Here is a 25487-nt window from a genome sequence, read left to right as displayed (position 1 = left end):
TCTGTGCAATAGTGGAAATGGTCTGCCCTTTAGATACCAGCATGGACTTGGGAAATGCAGAAAACTTGTGGGGCCAGACTCTTAACAGACATGACTCAGCAAGGCCATGGCCAGGCACTGGCCTCTTAGGAGGTGTCTTGGGGAAGGGAATATGAAGATTAATCAGAAAGGGTGGGCCCTGGTAGTAGTTAATATTCTTCAGGCTACTAATAACAAAAACCTGACTCTTCTTATCTTGTAAGAAAGGGAATATATTGGACTATACTAACGAATATATTAGAGCCTCACTACTTAAAAGTGTGGCCCCTGTACCAAGAGCATCACCATCACCCGGGAGCTCGTCAGAACTGCAGAGCCTCAAGCCCCACCTTGGAACCACCAAATGGCAGTCTGCAGTTTAACAGGATACCCAGGTGATTCACCTGCGTGTTCAAGTGAGAAGCACTGACATGGGTGGGGCAGGGGTCTCAAGGAGATGGAAATAGCTGCAAACCAAGCGCTAAGAGGCAAGAGCCAGGGCAATTCTGGAGCTGTAGGGGCACATGACTCTCCTGTTGGAGTTCACTGTCAGGAAGACTTAACACAAAGTCACGGAGATGAAAAGCACAGCATAGGGAATATAGTCAATAATATTGCAATGATGTCGTATGGCGACAGATGGTGACTACACTTGTCGCGGTGAGCAGTAATATACAGGGAGCTGTGAAACCGTTATGTCGTACACCTGAAACTAACATAACATTGTATGTCAACTACACTTCAATGATACGGTTTTTTTTAATTAAAAAAAAAAAAAAAAAAGACTCATCCCAAGTACTCCCTAACTCTGATCTCTGTGTTCAAAACTCCCAGTTCCCAGTGAAGTAGTTTCTGTTGATACCCTAACCATGCTCCTCAGCTTCTCCCAGAGATCACCTGCACACCATTCCCCAATGTTCATGTCTTCCAGCGCCTTCTCTTTGTCCAGAGGTGTTCTCTGGCCACCTGCCTCAAGTGCGGCAAGCCAGCAGGTATGCAAAGCTCATGCCCCCAGAAGCAGCCCTCAGAATGAGAGATGGACTTGGGATAAAAGCCTCAGCCTCCTCACCCCTCAGCAGGACAGGGTGGTCTTCTACACAGCCTCTGTGCACCCCAGGAGGATTGAGCCCTGGTTGCCCACAGCGGTCACTCCCTCTTGTGTAATGGGCTGGAGACATGTTCTACTGGCCCTTGAGAGCAAACTGTTAAATTTTCAGAAATGTGGCAAGCTTAGAACCATGATTAAAATAAATGATATTAAAAACAAAGGTAATACATACTCAAACTCACTTCCTAATTGCTTTTGAGGTTATTTACACCTATTGTATTTGTATGACGGAAATGCTGTATAAGGGCATGCAATTGTGTGTTTCATCCCAGCTCAACATTCAGTGATGTTAAGTTGGTAGGTGAAAATGGCCATGGTGAGGGTATTGATACTATGGAAATTGGCAGAAGCTGTAAATTAGATTTTTTTTTCCTCCTGGGGGGTCAATACCATGAACTTACACATTCTTTACTGGCTCTTCTCCATTCCTTGTCCCCTTCCTCACTCCCTCTTAATACTTTCTGAGATCACTATGCAAACAAACTACTTGCATACAAATCTTGGTCCCAGAGTTTGCTTTTGGAGAAATGCAAACTCAAACAACAGGAGAGAGGGGCGCCTGGGTGGCTCAGTCAGTTAAGCGTCCAACTTCAGCTTAGGTCATGATCTCAAGCTTAGGTTCGTGAGCTCAAGACCCACATCCGGCTTTGTGCTGACAGCTCAGAGCCTGGAGCCTGCTTCGGATTCTGTGTCTCCCTCTCTCTCTGCCCCTCTGCCACTCCCACTCTGTCTTTTTCTCTCTCTCTCAAAAATAAAAATAAACATTAAAAATAATTTTAAACAACAGGAGAGAAAAAATTTTTCCAAGCTGACACCGCTGCTCACGTCTGGATCAATTAGCTATAGCCAGGGAGGCTGGGTCTCTTAACACAAAGCTGCGACCATGTATCCACCCTTATAGTTTCCAAGCAATGAAGAATCCTTGTGAGCCCTGTAGTCACTGCAAAGGAGGCCTGACGGAACTCTCAGCCTGGTGAAAATGTATTTCAAAGGAGACATTAAGGGGAAAAGGAGCTGATGTGGGCTTCATTAGAGAAAGGAACTAAATTCCCTACTTGGCAAAGCTTGTGGGTGTTATGTGTATGGAATTCATGGGTTTTAGCACAGGTCAGTGGCTATCAGATTTTAGAAATTTTAATCCAACAAGGTCAATTTAAAATAAAATTCTGGATCTAGACATAGGATTGCCAGCTTTAAATATTGCCAAATAGAGGGGCACCTGGGTGGCGCAGTCGGTTGGGCGTCCGACTTCAGCCAGGTCACGATCTCGCGGTCCGTGAGTTCGAGCCCCGCGTCAGGCTCTGGGCTGATGGCTCAGAGCCTGGAACCTGTTTCCGATTCTGTGTCTCCCTCTCTCTCTGCCCCTCCCCCGTTCATGCTCTGTCTCTCTCTGTCCCAAAAATAAATAAACGTTGAAAAAAAAAATTTAAAAAAAAAATATTGCCAAATAGAGCATTATGAAACATTTGCCTTTTACTAGCCATGTGACCTCAACCTCCTTATGCCTCAATTTCCACAGTATTATATGGTAGTAACAATCTACCATTGGTAAAAGAAAAAAAAAATTATAAAACAAAACAAACTACTGTCATTTCAATTTTAATGCTATTTTAACCTTTAAAAAGTAGAATAAATAGTATTTATTACAGGATATCTTTTTGTGGGATAAATTCGGCTTCATGGAGAATTAATGACACTTCCTTTGGGTTTCTCATTTCTCTTCTGACTAGTGAACGTGCCTCCAAGGAATCATTGCTTGGGGAAATCATTCTTCTCATCAGAGTTCCAATGGTTTTACAATATACAAAGAGACAGTCTCTGAAGTGAACAAACATAAAGAAGGAAATGAATGGTTTAATGGCAAGGATGCAGTGGAGATCACATGGTCCATATTTCAGACATTGTTCCCTCTGCTTCTTTCTGTACATCTATCCTGCCTGTCTGTTCTTTCTACTGCCTTCCCCTGTTGACTCATCTTGGACTCGGCCTGAGTATTTACAACCTCCTGGCCTAAATGTACAGCACTTGCTGAGGACTTCCTCCTCAGTGTCTGTTATGGGATGAACTGTGTCCCACAAAAAGATGAGTTCAAGTCCAACCCCCACATCTGTGAATGTGACCTTTTGGAAATGGGGTCTTTGCAGATAAAATCGAGTTAGGATGAGGTCGTTAAGGTTGGTATGAATCCAATATAACCCGTGTCCTTAGAAAAAGAGGAGAAGAAACACAGACAGACACACAGGGGAGCATGCTGTGTGAGGACAGAGGCAGAGACGAGAATGAACCACCTACAAGTCCGCAGTGTCGAGGATTGCTGGCAACACCAGAAGCTAAGAGAAAAACATGGAACAGATTCTCCTAGTGCCTTCAGAGACAGCATGGTTCTTCTGCTGGCTCTTCTGGCTTTCGGAACTGTGACAGAATAAATTTCTCTCGTTTTAAGTCACTAAGAGTTCAGTACTTTGTTACAGGAGTCCTAGGAAACTATTACAGTCTCCTAGCCGAAGTTGCTGAGAGAAACCTCTCGGGTGTCTAACACTGGTCCACTCAGAGGCCAGCTTTGCTTTCCAGCTTGAGTAACTCTGAGTGGGGCAGTTTGACCTACGTGTCTAATATAGGAAGGCTGGCAGTCTAGGACCCACTGGAGAAAGACCAGTGAGTGTGGCCAGTGGCTTGAAGACATACGGGAAAGCAGGACTCTTACCCTCAATCTTCATTGACTTGCAACTTGGCTTTTAGAAGGGGACAATGAACCCCAAAGTCTCTCATTTCTTCAGCCATAATGAGAAACTCTCAATATTTTATCATGGGAGAAAGGGAAGCTTTCCAGGGTTGAATACCAAGCGCTAAAATAATGCTGACCAATACTGCCTTATTTTGATAAAATACCTTAATTTCTCCATGCCAGGCATTCTTGCAAGATATGGTTCCACAGGAGAAGAAACACAGCCTGATTGATGAACTAGCTGTTCCAAGGCACAAATATGCCAAACAAAATGGACTATTCATAAAATTATTAATCTGGGCCCTTTCTGGCACCAATAAGCAGGGTAGAGAGTCAAAAGAAAAAGAAGAAAAAAAGCTCACATCAACACCCAAAGATACTGTATGTGGTGTATTGTTTCTCTAATCAGATTGAAGCAGCTGAAATGGGAAAAATCTTTTTCTGGGGCTTTTTTGCCATTCTTGAAATTCCTCCACATTGCGCTGGGAAAATAGACCTCATGACATGCAGAGCCAAGTGATGAATCATTTGCCATAAATAAATAAATAAAACCTGAATTTGAGCCAAACCAGTAAATCCATTATCTTTCAATCTAGGAGCTGTGGTGTGTTGGTAAATATCCAACAACCAAGTCTCCAGAGGGAAAGGCTCTGGTTTGCAGCCCTTGCTGGTTTCTTACTCCCACCATGACTTCATTTCCAGTCACCACCCTAAAGACAGTGAACTTGAAGTTGGGAAGAGGTGTCTACAACTGACTTGTGAGCTAGCTCCTGCATGCTATTGCTTAGGAGTTTATTTTAATAGTTGTACTTGACATCTGTAGAGAACCTAAAAAAAGATGTTTTCTTTATATGGGGTGTTTCACAGAAGAACTCCTTCACAGCTGAAGTCCTTTTTTAATCCTTATACTTGATGAGGTCGATGCTATCTTAGGTTTATAGGCCATAAAATTGAAAGCCTCAGAGAACGAGGGGTTTAGATGAAGCCAGGTAGCAGAGCTGAACCAGGCAAGTTATTTAATCTCAATGCCCTTTGTTTCCTTTGCTGCAAAGTGGTTTAATAAGAGCATGTCAAAGATGGTGGGGAGAGTTTAATAAAATAATGCGTGTAAAATTCTTAGCACATTGCCTGGTATGCAGTTCTTCTCTATTTCAAATGCGATAAATATTTATTATAGAACATTAGAAAGTACCAATAGGCAAAAAAAGGAGAAAACTTAAAATATAAAAATTCCCATTTAAAATATTATAACAACGTTGGTGCAGAATTCTGGTTCTGGCTTCATACGACTTAGGAAGGGCAGGCTGAGCATATGAAATATTTTTTCAGTGATGAAGTATCTGAACAATCGTTGAGTGCAATTCTGTTTGGTTCATCATGGGAGCTTAGGTTGCATCCCGATGTATGCAAATTACTTTTTAAAATAAATTAGAGCCGGAATAATAATGTTGTTGTCACTGGAGTGTGCTATGATGTCCTCTCTGGAGTGGGAATCCTAAGGAAGGAGATGTAGCTGGGGCCACGGGCTGGGACATGGGGACACATGGTGGTTGTAAACTATACCCCCCATGAATGTTGCAAGAGAGATGGGGAGAGAACAGAGTCAGCTAAATTCATAGTTAGGGGGAGCTAATGTGTTTCTTCCAAGCCTGCTCATTGGTAAATGCTCTGTATGCTGTGTGCTATGTTGCAAAGGACAGCAAGGCCTGTCCTCTGAGGGGGGCAGCAGGCTGTGTGTATGTCAAGCTTACCATGGAGAGGAGGGGGAGCGGTGGTTTGCATGCCAAGGATATGCTATTTTTGGTACGTGGCAGTTCTCTCTCTGAGTTGACTAAGGATTTTCAGTGGAAACATGAAGTGATACTTTTCTTTTGTTCCCCAAATTTTACATTCTCTTGTCTCACTTTTGTTTCCTTTGTTACCATAACTCAGTATTTAGAAGATGGGCTGGTAGTTTAGTGTGCTTGTGTATGAAAGAATCTTTCCTGTTGTTCTCAGGCATGATAAAAAAATTAACACATATTCACATCTAATATTTGAAAAACTGAGAAAAATGAAAAAAAAAAAGCAACAATGTCACATAGCCTCACTGCCTTTTTGTGCAATTCTTCAGCCTTTTAAAAAGTGTTATAGCCACTAGGAGGAATTTATCTAAGGGATACAGGAGTGCTGATTCATAGGGGCACATGCATCCCAATGTTTATAGCAGTGCTATCAACAACAGCCAAATTATGGAAAGAGCCCAAATGTCCATCAACTGATGAATGGATAAAGAAGATGTGGTTTATATATACAATGGAATACTACTTGGCAGTGAGAAAGAATGAAATTTTGTCATTTACAACGATGTAGATAGAACTGGAGGGTATTATGCTAAGTGAAATAAGTCAGTCAGAGAAAGACAGATATCATATGTTTTCACTCATATGTGGAATTTGAGAACCTTAACAGAAGACCATGGGGGAAGGGAGGGGGAAAAATAGTTACAAACAGAGAGGGAGGGAGGCAAACCATAAGAGACTCTTAAATACAGAGAACAAACTGAGGGTTGATGGGGGGTGGGGGAGAGGGGAAAATGGGTGATGGACAATGAGGAGGGCACTTGTTGGGATGAGCACTGGGTGTTGTATGTAAGTGATGAATCACAGGAATCTACCCCCGAAGCCAAGAGCACACTGTATACACTGTATGTTAGGTAACTTGACAATAAATTATATTTTTTGAAAAAGTGCTATAGCAACATCTATCTCTGTAGATATACATATATCAACATATACTTCTCAAAAAGCGGGATCATACTATGCACCTACCATTTGCTTTCTTTTACTTAAAAATAGACTGAACATCTTTCCAAGTCAGTTCGTAAGGAGTAATCACATTCTTTCACTTATGTATCACTTATATATCCATTACCATACTTCCAACTGAAGGGTGTTTACATTGATTTACTTTTTTTTTGAAAATTTTTAAATATTTATTTATTTTTGAGAGAGAGAGATACAGAGAGCGAGTGGGGGAGAGGCAGAGAGGGGGGGGGGGGGCACAGAATCCGAGGCAGGCTCCAGGCTCTCAGCTGTCAGCCCAGACCCCAATGTGGGGTTCAAACCCATGAACCAAGAGATCATGACCTGAGCCAAAGTCAGATGCTTAACAGACTGAGCCACCCAGGTGCCCCGATTTACTTTTTTTTTTTTTTTAATGTTTATTTATTTTGAGAGAGAGAAAGAGAGAAAGAAAGAGCATGAGCGGGGGAGGGGTGGAGAGAGAGAGAGAAAGAGAGAGCGAGAGAGAGAGAAAGAGAGAGAATCCTAAGCAGTCTCCATGCTGTCAGCACAGAGCCCACATGGGGTTCAATCCCACAAACCATGAAATCATGACCTGAGATGAAATAAAGAGCCAGATGCTTAACCAACTGAGTTACTCAAGTGCTCCTACATTGTTTTACTTTTTACTTTTGTTTTTCGTTTCTGTGTGTGTGTGTGTGTGTGTGTGTGTGTGTAGTTTTTTCTTTTTGGCAATTTCAAGCTATGCTACATGAATATTCTTGGTATATCTTTATGTGCCTATATTAGTATTTTTGTAAATATATGTTTCTAGAAGTACAATTTGTGGGTTGAAAGCTATGCACACTTAAATTATTCATAGCTATGATCCAAATATTCTCCAAAAAAGGGTTATCAATGAATCTGATAAGGATTAATGTGCCAGAACACTCATTTCCTCACATCCTTCCAACAATGCGTATTACAAACCCTTATCACAGAAACAGGTAAGTTTCCATGATTTCCTCCTTATTAAGGATTCTTGGAAACTGAGGAGGTTGAAGGCCACAGAACTACAGATGGGATGGAACAGATTGCTCCATGGGCTGCTAGGAGAGGTCTTTGGACCTAGAGTCAAAGGGGGCCATCCTGGGATCTGGGACTCACGCTTGCCCTCAAACCTCAAGGACTAAAGCACTACACACAGTGTAGGCCTGTGGTGGCAGTAGGGTGGCATGGTAAGATGGTAGGTCCCAGCATTTGGCTCAGGGCAGCATCTCTTGTACGAGAAACAGGATGGGGAGCTAATGTGTACTGGAAACAGGATAGGAGGAGTTTAGTGCTCAGTCCCGTGCCAAATTTAAGTAGACCTGTATGATTAAAGATCTGTGATTCTGAAATCCCTTTAAACTCTATTAAAGATTAGATGCTCCTTTAGGTGACTGAGTCTAAGTACAAGATAGGGTGGGCTGGGCTTTAGAAGGCAATCTTTTATTTCCTCAGGCAACATAATTCATCAACGCTATCTTATAGGCATTGTTCTAGGTACTGGGACTTCAAAATAGAAATAAGATAAGGTTCCTGACTCCAAGGAGTTTCTACTCTAGCTGGGGAGTGCAGAGGAGATTGAAAACCAGAAACCAGTACCTTCCCTGGAGTTCAATCCAGGCATGAGGAACATTTGCTTATGTAAACTTCTCCCATATAAATTTTTGTCACACCCACAGAGGAAGAACTAAGGAGGGAGGAGGATGTTTGGAAGGATAATGTTTCCAAGATGAGTAGCAGATCACTCGATTGCTTCTTGGAGCTAATTTTACATTGGTTCAAGTAGGTGGGTGGGTGGCCAGTGAAGAAGGCTCTTGTAAGAGATTTTCTCAAACTTTGTACACGTGAATCCCTGGAGTTCTTGTTAAAATGTAGGTTCTGAATCAGCAGGTCTGGTGAGGCCCGAGAACATTTCTAACAAGCTCCCAGTGAATGTCAATGCTCCTGGCTCAAGAATCACACTTTGAATGACAAAGTTCTAGACTGAGGAGGCCCTGAATCCTTTAGTATGACTGGGAAGGAAAGAAGTGGCTTGGGTCAGAAATAAAGCTTGAGAGGTAGGTGGGAGATAGCTGAAGAATAGCTATCTAATTGTGGGGAGCCATTGGGACACTAAAAAGAGGAGTGATGAGTTGGGGAAGGTCGTGGAATCTAATTCAGAGAAGCAGACTATGGAGAATAAATCTCCTGCTTCCTCCCTTTCTCCTTTTCTGCCTAAGAATTGTTCTTCCTCTCCTCCTCCTTATCTTCCTCCTTTCTCATTATCATCATCATCATCTTGCACTGAGGCCATAAAAGTGGAGAATTACTTGAAGCAGGCAAAGGAGATTTCTAAAACTATAGATTCAACTTGGCCGATAGAACACAGACGACATATGCCAGCAGTATTTACAAAGAGGTGAATAGATACCCTGGAGGGAATCTTGGTTTGGTTGAGTTTGGCACACAGTGAAATCAGCACTTTTGTGAAGACAAAAAAGAGATCTTTGGCTATTACAGGATTCTTAGGTCTCTGAATTCCTTAAAATTTCCAAGGTGAGTTTTTACCTATAAAACAATTTTGGGCTATTTGCCTTACACACTGGGTGTCTGCTTTGACTGTAATTCTACGATTTGCATAGTGAATTAGTGAGTCGACAGTGGCTTCTCTGGACTGTGATCTGATACCTGAAATAATCACTGATTTTACTGACAAGTTTTCTCAGACTCTGAGTCCATTTTCCTATAGAACTTTTCTGTAGTAAACTCTCTACCTGGAACTTCTCTCCCCAAACTCAGTAAAATCAACATCTGTACAACCAAATAGTTGAATTTATCAATGCTCAATTTCTGTAGTTGGCTGAGCAATACAATAATTCGGGAGACAATTTCCATTTCTGATGGTCTTTGGTTGACACACTATAAATTAGTCCTCTAACCATGAATCATAGATATGATGTTTGTATTAAATAAAGGAAGGCCACTTATTCAGATTAAACAACAAAAAAAGCCTAGTAGTTTGTTAAATCTGGAGGAAAAAGATGGCCTCAAAATTCTAGCTTCCATCACTTTCATAGGTCTTTAGAGTTTTCTTTCTTTCCTTTAGGAAACTATTTTGAATACTTTAATCTTTGATGGCTTAGCATTTTTATGTACAGTCACATTAATTGATTGCATGGTGAAGCTAATGAATCCCAAGTGGTTTGAATGATTCTTACCCTCTATACTCCTTGGGTTGGGACTTATAATTGCTTTTTTTTTTTTTTTTTTAAAGGAAAATGAAATAAGGAACACAGCCATAGCATGCACTTATTTCCATGAAAGGAAGACAAGGTTCTCTTGAGCCCCACTGGACTAGGATAATCCAGCTGGGTTGCCTTGGAATCCAAACTCAGAGGGCTATCTGGGCCAGGAAAGACAGAAGTTGTAGGATGAGGACAATGGATAAGTAATAGGGAATGGTGGGGCCTGTGTCGGGCTGGGGTGTGCATTCAAAATTTAAAAAACCAAAAAACCAAAAAACCAACACTGTGTGAGCCATATATCCATGGCTGTAGGTCAGAATGTCATCTAACTAAATGTCAGTGTTGATAATCAGAGCAGTAGTCCTGTAAGACAAGCGAGTGAGTGATGTGAGTGCAAGGAGAGGCCATACAATGGAACCCATAGCAACCGAATCCCTGCTTCTCCGGTGGGTATACACAACATTGCTCATCATTAAATACTGACTTCTAGAACTGATAAACTTACTTAATACTTTTTCCTAAAATTTTCAGTGATTTTTATAAGCGTAATTATACCTGCTATGTGCCAAGCACTGTGCTGGGATATGAAGGTCGATAATACGTAATCCTGGCCCTCGAGAGCCTGATTACAGGAGGGCTGAATAGCACTATCACAGATAAAAGCAATCAAGTGGAAGTTCTCACTCTCATTTTCGTTTTATAGGAAAAATAAGAATAGTATGATGTAAGCCAACAAGTCAAGAGTAAGACAAAGGGCAGAATCATTGCCTCTAATCTCCCCCATCTAAATCATTCACATAATACATGCACCACTATTGCCAAGAACCTCTGCCTTCCTGACTTCAATCCCGGCTCTCTGGCGTGTTGCCAGCCTCGAGTGAGCAGCTGGGATTTTGAGGCTGCTGTGTGGTAGCAGTGCTGTTAGAGTCCTTTTGTTCAAAGTAAGGATATGCCCTGAAAACAACAGCTCATTCTGTGGACAGTCATCAGTATTTTCACTAAAATGATAAAATGATAGCCAGTCGACTGCTGAACAATTTGAGCAGTAAAGGGAATTCCCTTGGGGAATCCATTCTGATGCAGAATGCACAAGACCGAGAGGCATTTAGAAAGACAAAAAATAATGAGAAGAGGCTAAAAACAAAATGGCTCAGTTTAGCGTTTTCTGAAATAACTTGTGCTTTTTAGTTTTACGAGGTCTTGTCTCCTAGTGTCCATAAGATAGATGCCTTCTAGAGTTGTAATCATGTTAAATTATGTTACATGTAGTAATTTTTCTTTAGACACTGTTTGATGATATCCAGTTTTACCAATGTACATTTACAAACGGTATTCTACTCTCCTAAATATGAAAATTAGAGCTAACATTTATATGGGGTTGGTAAATGACCCCAAATGGGGCCCACACATGACTTATTTATAGATGAAAAGTTACTCTAGTCAAAATTGAATTGAAGATGTCCCCAATCACTTATGAAAAATGGTTATTTATATTCAATGATTTATACTCAAAATGTCAGATGGTGAGGGGTAGGTTTCAAGTTGAAGTCTGGCCCCTAAATCTAGAGTTTTCCATCAATATCATTACCTTAACCCAGCAAACGTGAGTTGGCTCCTTGGTGAGTCACAGAAACTACACCGGTTGAGTTGATACACAAAGAAAAAAACCCTTTATTTGCAGCAAATAAGGAGATCACTTGGAATAGCTTGCAAAGCCATGACTCCCCGAGAGAGGGTGAATGGGTACCTTCCGTGTAGGATTATGATGAATAGTTCCATAGGGAAGCCTTGTCATCAAATGTAGAGGCGGACATAAGGTCAAGCATGCGCCTTAAGGAAACATCATACACATACATTGTATGTTACATAAATAAGGCTGGGGCTCATTCCTTGGGAGGAGATTTACCTTTAATGAGTTAAAGGTCATGGTAGATCATTCCAGAGGTCACTCCATGGCCCATCTGTGCAGGCTGGAGTTGGGGTTTAGCTCAAAGGGTGCAGGTGGTCTGGGCCAGTGGGAGGTCTTGTCAAGGCAGTTGCTATCACCTGAGGGGTGGTTTTGAGTTTCACTGGCCTGAGATAAGAGGTAAATTGAAAGAAGAGCTTAAGGAAAAATGTAAGACTATGGTTTGTGAGTACAAGCAAGTGGGCAGTAAAGGTCAGGTGTTGGGATCTAGTTGATGACATCACCACCTTTAAAAAAATTACAGTATAAAGTGAGATCATGCAGTGTTGATTTTAGACGAATGAGGTACCATATTTCATTATGTAATCAAATAAGATGTTAATATTTTGTAATATTCAATATATATGGAGCTCTTCTGGAAATAATGAGTAAATCAATCTCATTAATGATGTTTTTAAAAAATAATAACATTCCACAGAAGTAGCAGGAGGAAAGAATGTTTTATATTCTACCTGAATATCTCAATCAGAATGGGGCATATATGATGTAATCTAAAATATCTTGCACTATTAAAGAGTTTTTAAGCAAGGTTTTGTAATATGGCATCTCCAGGAGTACCTTCTTCCCCTGTGTGGGTCCAGGTTTTTCTGTCCTTATTCTTCTTCCAATCATCTAATGCTATTGGCTTGTTTTAGATCTTGTAGAAATTCCTCAACTTCCAGCCCACTGATGGCATCTTTCGAATCTATGTAATGCTTCTATAATTTCAATAGGATTTAGGGAAGGAACACAGACTGGGTCCATCAACTTGAACCATGAACATCAGCCAATAATAACTTGACTAAGTGGTGATTACAGGAAAACAAAGATCTATTACACACATTTAAAGGAAGCAAACTTGGGGTGAAGAAATCCATCGCTCAAGTATGACTAACAACAGAAAGAAATGATATAAACTCCAAGCTATTAAGAAATGTACAATAGCAGACTTCAGCAGATAATGGTACATAATTGGGAGGAAATTTTAAGTCTTTAAGAAATTTGGGATTAAAATGAGCACTATCAAAAAACCACTGCATCCTGTGCCTAACACAAAGCAGGCACTTGATAATTATTTATTAACTGAATGGGTGACATTGTCATTAGAGCCCTGGGATCTCATCCAAGCTCAAACATCATATGTGGTCGTGAGCAATTTGATTTATAAAACTAGAAACTTTCTAAAGCTAGCGTTTATCCAGTACAAACGTTTTTTTTCAACCAACTTGCAACTCGGAGCTATGTCTTTAACTGCAAGAGTCCTTCAACATTCACTAAAAAGGTAGTTCTTTAATTGTCAGCACCTCACTTGATTTAAATGAAATCTGCTAACGTAATTTTGTATTAGAGGTTAACCAGAGGTTAACTTTGATGCCGGACAGGTAACAGTTTAAGTTAGGTAAGTGGCAAATGCTGATTAATATTTCTGGGACCATCAAAGGAGAGAAAAAAACTTCACTTTTTTTTCTTGTAGGGTCGATTTTTCAGAAAACAAAAAAGTACTACGTTTGTTAAGAGGGTCTTTCTTGCTTTAGGAAAAGTTCCTTTAAACTTTAATTTGCCTACAAATAACCTGGGGATCTCGTTAAACGCAAATTAGATGAGGGCTGAAAAGGTCCTGAGAATGCGAATTTGACAACTCCCAGGTGACGCTGCTGGCTCTGTAATATAAACGCTCAAACATCTTAGGTCACCTAATTCTCGTTTTCAACTTTAAAGATTTGGTCCAAATGTGCTTGCTGTTTTGTAACGAAAGAAAGTTTCCAGAAAACCTTAGGCCTGCTAATTTCCATCACTTTTGAATGGCAAAAAATGCAACTCAGAACTGCGGTTCCGGCCTCCACATTCGGTCGTCCTAAGGCGGCTTCGGGAACCGACTAAGGAACGCGTCTAAGTCCCGAGCCCGGGAGTCTGCGAGGCAACCCGCCTCGGCTCGAGGTCTGCGGAAAATGCTCACGGCGGGAACTCCGGGGATGCCCGGCCGCCCCCGGCCGCCGATTCCCTTTCCAGGAACGCGCGAGCCCGCCCCCCGCGCGCGGCCGCCGATTGGCCAGGACGGCGCCGGCGTGACGTCACGCCCCGCCCCGCCCCGCCGCCCCCGGCCCCGCCCCGCGGGGTGGCCTGGCGGTTTGGTCTGGAGCAGCTGAAACCGGTTTGAGCGGATCCGCTTCCTGCCGCTCGGCGCCGCCGCGGGCTGCCTGGGGGAGCGCTGGCGAGGCGCTGACGGCGGGTGCCGGGCATCTCGGCCCGCGGCCCTCGCTCTCGGGCGCAGCGGTAGCGGCGGCGACGGCGACGGCGCGGACCCGCGGACCTGACAGGTGAGGCGGGCCGCCAGAGGCCTGGCCCGGCGCTCGGTACGGGGGCCGCGGCGGCAGCTCACGTGGCGGTGGAGCTGTCAGGGCGGCCCGGCCGGGGACGTGGCGGGGCGAGGGGTGGGCAGGGTGCCCCGGCCCCGGCGGGCGCTGCCCACCCCCCTCCCGGGGGGGGGGTGTGTGTGTGTGTGCAAACAGCGGCCTGGACCTTGGCGCCCGCACGTCGGTGGGCAGTCTCTGTTTATTCGACTTGTATTGTTTGCTGCCACGATTCCGCTGGGCTGCCTGGTGCTTAGTTCCCCTCTGAAAAATGTGTGAAGTCTCTTCCATGCAGCAGAAGGCATGGAGCGTAAGACCACCACGAGGAGACGAACTTAAGGAACGAAGAAACACAAATTGGCGCTGAAGTCGTTTGCGTACCCCTAACCCGCAGCGTGTCCCTCGCCGACCACCTCTCGATCCGTCCATAAGTAATTCGCGGTGTTTTGGCAACTGCTCGTTTTCTGAAATTGCCCAACCGCATAGTGGAAGGCATGCTTGTGTAATTCAGCTGTATTCCAAAAAAAAAAAAAACCCCAGAGTGCCTTCCTGTCCTGGGAAGAGGTTCCAGGAATAGACATCTGTGCTGTCCATGCAGTTTTGGGAGAGCTGCACCTTGTCGCCAAAGCTGTACTTTTCCCAGAGCTGTTCGGATTGCCTTGATGACTTCTGCGCCAAAGCCCCCCTCCTACCCCACTGCCCGCTTATAAAGGGAATCATGCATGCATTCAGTCATGAATTGCAGAGAATTGTTTCATTTTGAGGCCGCCGTGCCGTGCCGTCTGATGCGGTGATAACGTAGAACAAGATCCAACCAAGCAGGATGTTTCGACCTGATGATGTTTTCTTCATACTGTGCTGTGGGGCTCCCTGTGTGTCCCCAGCAGCTCCCCCCTCCGCTGCCCCTGCATGTGTCTCCATCTTGCTACATTTCTGACAGTTGTGACTTAGCTAAGAAGTGAATACAAGCTATCGGTCCTCTGTCAACTCCTGATGTTCTGGAGACGAGGAGTAAGTCAGGATGAAGCAAACAGGTCATCCTGCACATGGCCTCATCTCTTCTGGACCTAAGGACTAGGGAGAACCAGTATTCTGGACAAAGTAAGATTTAGGAAAAAGTTGTTTTCAAAAAAATAGTGACCACGAAAGAAGTCTTACAGCAGCAGAGTGGGTAAAATTTGATACTTACAGAATGTAGGTTGATGAATCAAATCTTTTTGTATGTAACTTCCCCAGGAAAAGTATGTGGGTTATACGTGAAATAATACCAAGACCAAGTGAGATGGAAAACATTTGGAAGAGTTTTACTGCATTGTTTACAAAGTTGAACAAGGAATTAACCTGAGTGAAATCTCCAGAAACGCTTTCTTTTATAAAAGTCCATTCATGTCTGCATACGTTTGATTAAAATATTGGCTCAACTGTACTGGGGTCAGAATAGTGGGGGGATCCTACGACAGGGTGAACAGAAATGAACTCTGAAAAACCTAGGCATTTCATATATTCCTTATGGCCAGTTATGAGGACCAGAGCTGCTGGCGTCTAAGAAAGAGCAAGACTTGGAAATGGCTTTTTTTTCTTTTTGAAGGAAAACAGAGATGTTCTTTTTGGCCAGGAAAACACACTTTAGCTAAAAATATCTATGACCTCAATTTAGCTCTAAACTAAATGTCCCTGTACCTTTGGTTTGCTTAACTATCCCTTTTGTTCCCCAAGCTGGTAAACCAGTAAGATCATGTGTTGGGATAGTTTATTTGACAAAAAGAATAGAGTAGAATTTATTTTGGCAGGTAGTGTAAACTCTGAAATATTTCTCGAATGTAAATTGCAATGTCATATTTTACTAATTGCTTGTGTCTTTAAAAAACTATTAAAATAGTGTTAAATGCTACTCAAAATCTCATAAGAATACTGTTTTATATTTGTCTTCAAAAAGCGCAAAATGGAAGTTATATATAAAACAAATTGAGTTGGTTAAATAACATTTACAGTCAGCTCATACAGATAAAAAGGACTAGGATTTTTCATCTTGTTTTGTGTATGTCTGGAAGACCTCCCCCCTCCAAGTTGGGGTGGTTTTTTTGTTTTGTTTTGTTTTGGTTTGGTTTGGTTTAGGGTTTTTTGGCTTGTATGGAAGAAGAGTTGGTGAGTTCAGTGTAAATTTTGCATTCCATGACAGGACAGTATTTTACTTTGTCACTGTTTTGGTGGTAACTGGGTGTCAAAATTGTACATGCCAGTCCTGCACCAGAATTTTGGCCTCTGTCCACGATCAAGTAAACTGGTGTAGGAGCAGCTCCCCAGGCTTTTATTTGGTATGATATTAAATTGTGGGAGGAAGGGGAGTGGAAATTAAACCAGACTATAGGACTTTTGGCAATCAAAGCGGAAAATGGTGCTTTGTTGATGTCCAGGGAGGTTTTTTTGGGTGGTATTTTTGTGGTTGTGTGTATAGGTTTGTATAGTACCTTTACTGCAGCTGTTTACAGACAAGTTACTGTGGCCACTCTTACAAGCAGCCTTAAGATTGAAAGTCAGTTTTAATAATCCGTTGAATTCTTTTATTAAATTTATTGTGTAAGTTCCCCATTTAATGCAGTAGAAATTTAGAGGTAATTTTGTACTAGTTGTTGATTTTAATATATAGGAATAATTATATTTGATTTCCCTAAAATTGTCTGAAGTAGATATTTAAAAGTGATCAAAAATAGTTAAGTACCACCTATGTAATTATGTAGACGAGATGATGTAGTCTTAGTTGAAAATTGTGACAGTAAACACTGGGTGAAAGTAACAATTCTAGGTAGAGATTGAGGTTGGTTATTCAGCAGTTTTGCTGGATGATGGGGCTTTTTGCTGTGTCTTTAAATTAATTCAGTTACGTAAAAGCCAAGCTCTTTTGCTAGCCTTGAGGTTTCTTTATATTACATGAATAATTAAATGTAAGAAGGCAGTGTTTCAGTCAACTATTTAATTATTAGAAAAGGATTATTCCTACTCTTAGAGTTATACTCAGATTGATATGTCATGTTAAAGGAGAGCTAATAAGATGTTTGGATTGGTTGACGAGGGGGTAACAATGTAGAGCTATTTTTAGATTTAGAACATTCTTTGCTAGAACTGGATGTATATGCTTTAAATAGATCTTGTTTATTCTTAGACACAGAAAGTGGATTAAGGCATCTTAGAAATTATTTTGATCAAGGACAGGTTTTTCTCCAGTGCACGGTCTTGGGTTTTCTCGCTGAAATAGTAGAGTTATCAAATAGGGAATTCTGTATATAGGTGATATGACACTGACGGGTGGTCTTGCTTAATACACTTAACATTTGCGTCTTATAATTGATGAAAGTGGGATGATAAATAATACGTAGCTAACATTGAGCCTGGATTCTTGACCTTCATAGCAGCCCCCAATAGATCAGCTTTCTCAAACTCAGCTATATTAATATTTGGAGCTGGGTAATGATTTGTGGAGAGCTCTTCCGTGCACTGCATGTGTTTAGCAGCACTATTGGCCTCTACTGACTAGATGCCAGCAGTATTGCCCCTAATGAGAACTGCTGCTATAGATCCACCTTGACTTTGAAGTGTAGTTACTGGAGTAGCAGTGTTCATTAAATGCCCATCGCATAGTTGTGCATGTATTCATGGTGGGGGGGGGGAGTACAGAAAGATGAGTAGCTGTGAAAATTACCTTATGATTTTTTAAATAATGTATAAATGCAAATAACATTTATGCTGGTAAATTAATGAAATGATGCAGAGTAGAGCCATTGAAATTCTTTTAGGAACACATTGGTTCACATTGGTGAAATTCAGAGGGAGTTGGAGAAATTATGTGGAATATGATCTACCTTTGTGTAGAGTATAGGTTTTTTCTCTATATAAATTGTGTAACCCATTTTAGAATTGATAATGTATATATTTTTAAAAATCTATTTGTCATCTTCCCTCAGGTACTTAAATTAGGGGATAGTAAACAGATTGGTTTGGGTGGGGAAAACAACCGTAGTGAAAAATCAACTAAAGAGAAAATGTGGATAGGACATCAAAGGCTTAGGGGTTTAGATTTCTATAAGTAATCAAGCTAATTTCAAGCCAGGGACATGAGGAAGAATATTCTAACTGACATAAATATATTCTTGGGAAGACACTTAGAAGCCAAAACACAGGTTATAACGGATACTTAGGAGTTTGAATGAAGTTCAGACTGTAGACAGATAGGCATGGATGTAAGAATCAACAGGATTTGGTAATAGATTGCAGAGTCGAGACTCTAAATTCCAGTCTATAGAACTAGAGTAATGACAGTCCTATGGTTAATACAAAGAAAATCTGAAAAGAATGATTTATGGGGGAGGGTTTGTGTTTCATTTTAAATTATTAGTTACATTACTTAGAAGCAGAATCTCCCTCTTGTTGCAGAACATAACTAGTTTGTTTCAGTGAATGGTACTTAAGTTCTTCAGTTGTTTCCTTGTTATTAAAGTTGAAGCATTACTGAAGTAGAAATCTTTTCTTGAGCCAAGTTTTTTTCTATCTGTAGTTTTTTTGTTTTTGTTTTGCTTTTTTTTCTTCTTCATAACATGAGCCTGGTCTGGAAAGATAGGCTGAGTTCAGACCAGCTGCTTATCAGAAGAGAAAGTTTGTAACAAGAGAATCTTGAATCCTTAAAAAAAAATGTTTGGACACACCTGTTTTGCAGTCTTTCTGGCCCATACCCACAGACTAGGTTTTAACACTAGGCCCTAAAAATTGCTAGGTACTTCTTAAAAAGTCTTTATATGTAAGTTTTCTGAAACCTTTTGCTCACAATTGAGATGTATTTTGGGTTTTTTGTTTTTAATTTGTTTCTTGGAGGTAGCTATCTAGAGCTAAGATTTTTATATACTGTAAATGACGTTTTCTCTTCTTTCTAGCACAACATTCTAAAATAAATCCATCAGAATGACACCTTCTCAGGTCACCTTTGAAATAAGAGGAACTCTTTTACCAGGTATTGTAAAGTTTTATTTTAAAACAAAATTTTAAGTTAAATGAGCATTTTTCTTATCTGGAATGTCTTAAATATAGAGTTTGTTAATACAATGGGCCTAATTTTTAGATGAAGATACCTTTAGGGCTTGCCTGGTGTCAGAAATGTGCTTGGAGTATAGTAAACTCATGAAAAAAACCCATACTTCCCCAAATAGTAAATATCTTTGTCTCATGTTTTCCAAGAAAACTGTGAATGTATTTAATTTTGCATAGACAGTTGGACTATGATTTTTAAGTACTATGAAAATGAGGGAAGTTTTGCTAGTGCAAGAAGTTGGTGAAATAAAATTAGTTGGCTAAGATAACTTTGTTCCTTTTTTTTTTTTTTTGGCTACTTGTATTTCTTGCTGTCTGTTAAAGCAGTGTGAAATAATTTTAGTGTAAGCTAGCAAATCAAAACAGTATCATGCCTGGGATATGGATCTCCTTATTTGATATACTCTGGCTAAACTGACCATTTCTCAAATCTGTTACATTCCTTCCCTCTTTTGGGGGCTTTTTCAGATTATTACCTCTGTCTGTATCTTTGACCTCCCTTCTCCCCTTTAACTCTCCTTACTCTAACCCCACATTTAGCTAGGTTAGGATCCCTGTGAAATTCAGAATTTTAGTACCTTTAAGATTTTATTTGAGGAGCGCCTGGGTGGCTCAGTTGGTTAAGCGTCCGATTTCGGTTCAGGTCATGATCTCACGATTCATGAGTTCGAGCCCCGCATTGGGCTCTGTGCTGGCAGCTCAGAGCCTGGAGCCTGCTTCAGATTCTGTGTCTCCTTCTCTCTCTGCCCCTCCCCCACTTGTGCTCTGTCTCTGTCTCTCAAAAATAAATAAATGTAAAAAAAAAGATTTTATTTGAGATTGATAGATTGTAACCACTGTGAAAATTTGACCTTGTGTTCATGCTGAGTGCCTGCACTTAACACAGTACCTGGCTCAGAGCTGGTGTAAAATATGTGTTCAAAGAATGAATGAGTGGTTCACTTGTGTATATCCAGCATCTTTGGTATAGCAGCCATCAGAGCAGTTGACAGAATGTGTGTTTGTCCAAGTTCAAAGTCTTAGCCAAGAAGATCTGGTAAAGCTCCATCTCTGGGCAGGATTCTGCAGATTGAAGATTGCTAGTCAGCTGATAGGTTGGCTCCTTTGGGTCAAGAGCTCACCTCTAGTCCAGTTTGGAGCCTTCTCTATGGGTAGAAGACTGCAGAAGTGTATCGTACTCTCTCAGGGAATTGTTCACAGGCAGCTTAAACTAGGAGGAGGAGCTTGGCTCTACCAGGCAAATGGACCAAGCACAGAATTAGCCACAGAAGGGTCGGCTTGATGAGGGTCTCAATCTTAATGACTAGAGGAAAGATAGTGGCGGATGTGAATGTCGATGAATCTGTAGGTGCAAAAGAGAATATTTGTATTTAGCAACAGTGTTTATCTTTTCTTTTTGTATCAGGGAGGGTAGTGATAACCTAAGTTTACTGCAAAACAAAATCTGGTTACCCTAAAGGATTGGTAAGTATTTTGATGTGAAATCTCTATATGTAACCCCTCTGTGCTTGACAAACACGTATTTCGAACCCCGAAAACTCCTGAAGGACTATCACACTTGAAACTTTAGTTAAGTTTTAGACAATCCAAGCTTACAGAGTACTCATGCAGGTGGCTGAACCCAACTATAGTTCTCGTTTTACTAGAGTAGTGCCTAGAAGTTACTCAGAATGTGGAGGAGTTTGTCTTGAACTTTGTTCACTTGGGCTCAGTTCATCTTTTTCTTTTATGAATTTTAATTGTAGTAATTCAGAATGTCTTGATACATAAGTCAAAGACTTCTTCATACTTCTATCCAAGAAGTTGTAGACTTTTACCGAATATACAAAATTCAGCAAATGTAGGCAATAGCTATATTTTGGTTTGTCTCTTGATGATAAGTGTTCAGGTAAAGCAGTAGTCATTATTTTAGTAAGGAAAATTAGATTTGTCACACTCTGAGTCTGTTTTGAGTAGTTTTTGTTATTGTTGTTACATCGCTGCTTTCCCATTGATCATTTTCTTGACGTTTAGTGTGTTAATAGCCACTGTTTGTTCCTGGAAAATACTGGTTACTATTTCTCTAGAATACTTAACATGCATTTAGTGTTTGCCTTTTTAAATTGGAAGCTGCCTTGAAGGTAGGAACTGATCACTCAGACTGATCACTCTGTCTTCTTGGTGCTTGTTATTGGCTCAGTTAAGGAGTTGAACAAACGAAGGATAGTTCATCCCTACACATCCCTCCTTTTCTTTGGCTTTGGTTCTGTAGAGGTAGGTCAAGTTAAGAACGCAGGGTCCAACACATGTCTCTGGTAAGGTTCCTCCATCTGCTAAAGGGGACTCTGTATCCAGGTGATCTAGTGCAACGGACTGTTCTTTTTTCTTTAAACTGAAATTTGAAACTTTACTTATCCCACTGTAACAGGTTGTTCTGTTTCTTTAGGAGAAGTTTTTGCCATATGTGGAAGCTGTGATGCTTTGGGAAACTGGAGTCCTCAAAATGCTGTGGCTCTTCTTCCAGAAAATGAGACAGGTGAAAGGTAAGCAGGAAGACAACAGTTGACAGAGTACTTGTGACATTCACATTATAAACTTAGGGGGTTTATAAGATACCTTCGTATAGTTTCCTCTTCTAGTTTTAATTTTTATCAGTTCTCACATGTGCCAAAGAGTGAGGTAGTTGTACAAGGTTGGTGGTAAACAAACAAGTTTCTCTGTTTCTCAATTTCTACCTCTCAACCATTTTCAGCTTTTGGCTGGTTCTTTTGGTAGTGACTACCATTTTTCTAAATAACTGGCTTATATTGCTATTTCTTTCTTTTTTTTTTTAACTTTTTTTAGGTATTATCTTTTGGCTCTCAGTACATATTCTTTTTTTTATATTTTTATTTTATTTTTTAATGTTTATTTTTGAGAGAGAGAGCAAGAGTGAGCACGAGCAGGGGAGGGGCAGAGAGAGTGAGTGAGAGAATCCCAAGCGGGTGCTGAGCTGTAAGCACAGAGCCCGACATGAGATCATGATCTGAACCGAAGTCAGATGCTTAATTGTCTGAGCCACCTAGGTGCCCCTCTCAGTACATGTTCTTGATAAAAGATCTTATTTTTGCTTTAGCCTATAAAATAATTTTCTGTAGCAGAGAGTGGAACAAGTATGTTAGCTAATGTACTGAAATGAATTCACAACCAATATTAAATACAACACTAAACTTAGCATGGGTGTATTGGTGCATTGCCCTAGGGAAAGGAGGGTCTGGGTACTGGTTTCAGTTCTGTAGTTAACTGTGATCTTGGGCAGATCTGATTTCTCTAGGCCTCGGTCACATCATCTACACAGTAAAGAATCATGAATGTCGATAAAGGTGGGACTTGTTCAGTTGGGGATATTTGGAAGTGTTATGGGTTGTCGAGATGTTATGTGTAGGAGGTAAGGAGATATGAAATCTTAAATAGTATACAAACACATACAATGGCCTAAGGGAGAAGCACCAGATTGTGTGATTATTAGGCTCAAATTCTGTTTTCCTGTCGAGCAGTGCTACTGAAAATGTGGCCTGTGGGCCAGTGCTAGAGAAAAAACTTTATTGTCAGTGCATTATGGGAGAAATACAGAAATTAAGAGCAAGCAATGTTTATAGCAATTTGACATTGCTGGGACATTCATGCATGTCACTGTGGATTCATCTCTGTTGTACTGGATACATAGACCAGAAGTATTGGTTGCAGGACAGGCAAGCCAACAAAAATTGGTCCTTCGCAGCAAATAGTTTGAGGAGCACCAATGGCGAAGCAAAGGAAAATAACAATACAGTATCATAATGTAAGCTAAGAAAAAGAAAAAACATCTATAAAACACTCTTCCCTATTTGTCATTAGTGTAATACATTTTTCAGCCAATTCTCAGCTTTTTTTTTTTTTTTTTAATGTTTATTTTTGAGAGAGAGAGAGAGAAATAGTGCAAGTTGGGGAGGGGCAGAGAGAGAGGAAGACAGAGAATCCAAAGCAAGTGAAGTTTTATTGGTAAATACTGGGATCACAGAGGAATGAGATGTTCGTTCCTGTTTAGTGGCTGGTTTTTCCTCCAGTTTCAGATCAGCCATTCTGATCTGAAGTAAAACCTCATGTCTTTCTGAACTTGTTCCTAAAACACAACTCTGCTCTGGATGCTTGAGCTGCCCTGTCACCTGTCTTAAGTCCCTTTCCGCCAACCTGGCCAAAATTATGTGAACAGATAACACTTAACTACATAACTTCAAGGGACCAGCCACTTTTGCCTTACTGAAGTACACTGAAATGTAATTGATTCATATATGTAGATAAACAGTGTTTCACATGAAGGAAAGAAGATGATGATACAAGATGATAGAAAAGACATTTGCCTTGGACACCATTCTTGTATTTTAGAAGAGTGTTTGGTGTGCTCTGCATTTTTGTTTTGTTTTGTTTTTTTTAAGTAAGCTTCAGCCTAGCGTGGAGCCTAATGCAGGGCTTGAACTCATGACCCTGAGATTAAGAGTTGGCCGCTGAACCCACTGAGCCACCCAGGTACCCCCTCAGTGTGGTCTGCATCTAAGCCCTCTGTACCTCTTTTTTTAGAATCTCTTCAGCCTCTCCATACCTACAGGCTGTTAGGATTTTTTTTTTTTCAACTTAAAGATAATTTGAAGGTTGTAGTATTGTTTTCTAATAATGCAGAAAATGTGGGTCACTTGTGGTTTTATTTGCTCTTGTAGATTTTATAGTATTTTGGGGCAGGATATGAGGGGGCTATTCAAAATCAGGCAGGTATACTAGACCTCATTGTCCCTGTGTCCTCCCTTTTCTTGAATTTCATCAGATTATGTTCATTTTTGATGTCACTGAACAGTTCTGGTTCATTTTTAACTTTGCAACCTTTATTTAAGGGAAATGGAGTAAAAAAATTCATTGCTTTGTTCTCCCCATCTCTTTTCATTCAGTGGTTCTTAACCAGGGGTACACATTAGACCCACTTGTGAGGGCTTTAAAAAATACACGTCTAGATCCTACCCCTGGGCAATGAGGAATAAATAATGCTTGAGAGAGGGGCCCAGCACATTTTTCAAAGCTTCCCACTAATTTTATTGTACACATGAGGCTAGTTTCACATAGTCTGGCTGACTATGAATGAAATAGTATTAGAGATTTGCTGTTTTTTTTGGAGCAGAGGTGAGAGAGAATTTCACCTCAGAGTTGGTAGAGTCTGCCCGGGGTGCTGTGTTGAAAAGATTCTGAGGCTTAACAGGGAAAAGTAGTGGGGCACATATGCCAAGCATTTGCTATTCTTGTTTTATAGCAGTGCTTTTCGACCAACCTTACGTGTTCAGATACTCTGTGAAGTTTGATCAGACGCCACATGACCAGGCTCCACCCAGACCTACGAAATCAGAGTCTCCTAGGGTGGAGCCAAGGCATATGTATTTTATTACTACCAGATGAATCTAATTGTTGACCATGGGTGACAGCTGGTTGTGGAGATTTTGTTAGGAACCAGGATTGAGTCAGAGTGAGGATAATGCCCTAAAGCCTGTCTTGGCAGAGCCAGGTGGGGAGCCGTGCTAGCCATCTGGTGTCATGGAAGAACGTTTGGAGCTGCTGTTTATTCACCGAACTATTCATGCTGAATTAAGGTTTGGGTAACGGCCTGTGACGGTGGCTCTCAAACTTAAGTGTTCATCATCAGAGTCACCTGGAGGCTTGTTAAATTACAGATTGTTGGACCCTCCTCCAGAGTTTCTAATTCAGTAGCTCTAGGTGTGGCCTGAAAATTTGGATTTCTAACAAGCTCCAAGGTGATATTGATGGCCCTTGGATCACACTTTGGATACCACTGGTCTATGACTGGAAGGTAAAAGTCAGTTATCATCATGAATTGTAGTGATTTCTTTCACTGTTGAGTCAAAACTTTAGAACAGTAATAGACTATGTTAGCGTAGCATTGTTCGGAGGAAGACGTTGAGTTGAGACAAGTAAGATACAGATACTGATTGCTTGAATAGGGGAATGAATAGCCAGAGGCTGGGCGGGACAGTCAGAACAAGGGACAGTTGGGAACATGAGTATAGCTTGCCTGCCTCAGCCCTAAAGCCTCTTAGGCCTGTAACATCTCTGAATAGGTGGCAAGTCAGAGAAGATTCTGACTCTGGCTTCCACCTTTGGGCTACTTTTTCTGTTTGGAACACTCTGGCTCTTTTATGGCTGATTCCTTCTCATCATGTAGGACTCCTGTCAGA

General features: G+C 41.0%; 1 protein-coding gene across 2 annotated transcripts in view; it reads left to right on the top strand.

The window, feature by feature from the left end:
* Positions 1 to 13911: 13911 nt before the first annotated feature.
* Positions 13912 to 25487, top strand: part of GPCPD1 (glycerophosphocholine phosphodiesterase 1) — a 50936-nt gene continuing 39360 nt past the window's right edge. The window contains exons 1-3 of one of the 2 annotated variants that reach the window (XM_045445238.1): positions 13912 to 14148; positions 19104 to 19180; positions 21683 to 21779. In XM_045445238.1, coding sequence (XP_045301194.1) covers positions 19132 to 19180; positions 21683 to 21779 — 146 coding nt within the window. In that variant the 5' untranslated portion in view covers positions 13912 to 14148; positions 19104 to 19131. The remainder of the gene's footprint in view (positions 14149 to 19103; positions 19181 to 21682; positions 21780 to 25487) is intronic. The other variant, XM_045445239.1, reaches the window with a different exon arrangement.

This window comes from Leopardus geoffroyi, chromosome A3, assembly GCF_018350155.1.
Source record: "Leopardus geoffroyi isolate Oge1 chromosome A3, O.geoffroyi_Oge1_pat1.0, whole genome shotgun sequence".
Classification (NCBI taxonomy): Eukaryota; Metazoa; Chordata; class Mammalia; order Carnivora; family Felidae; genus Leopardus; species Leopardus geoffroyi.
Note: the sequence above shows the minus strand (reverse complement) of the source record. Positions and strands in the feature narration are given on the sequence as shown.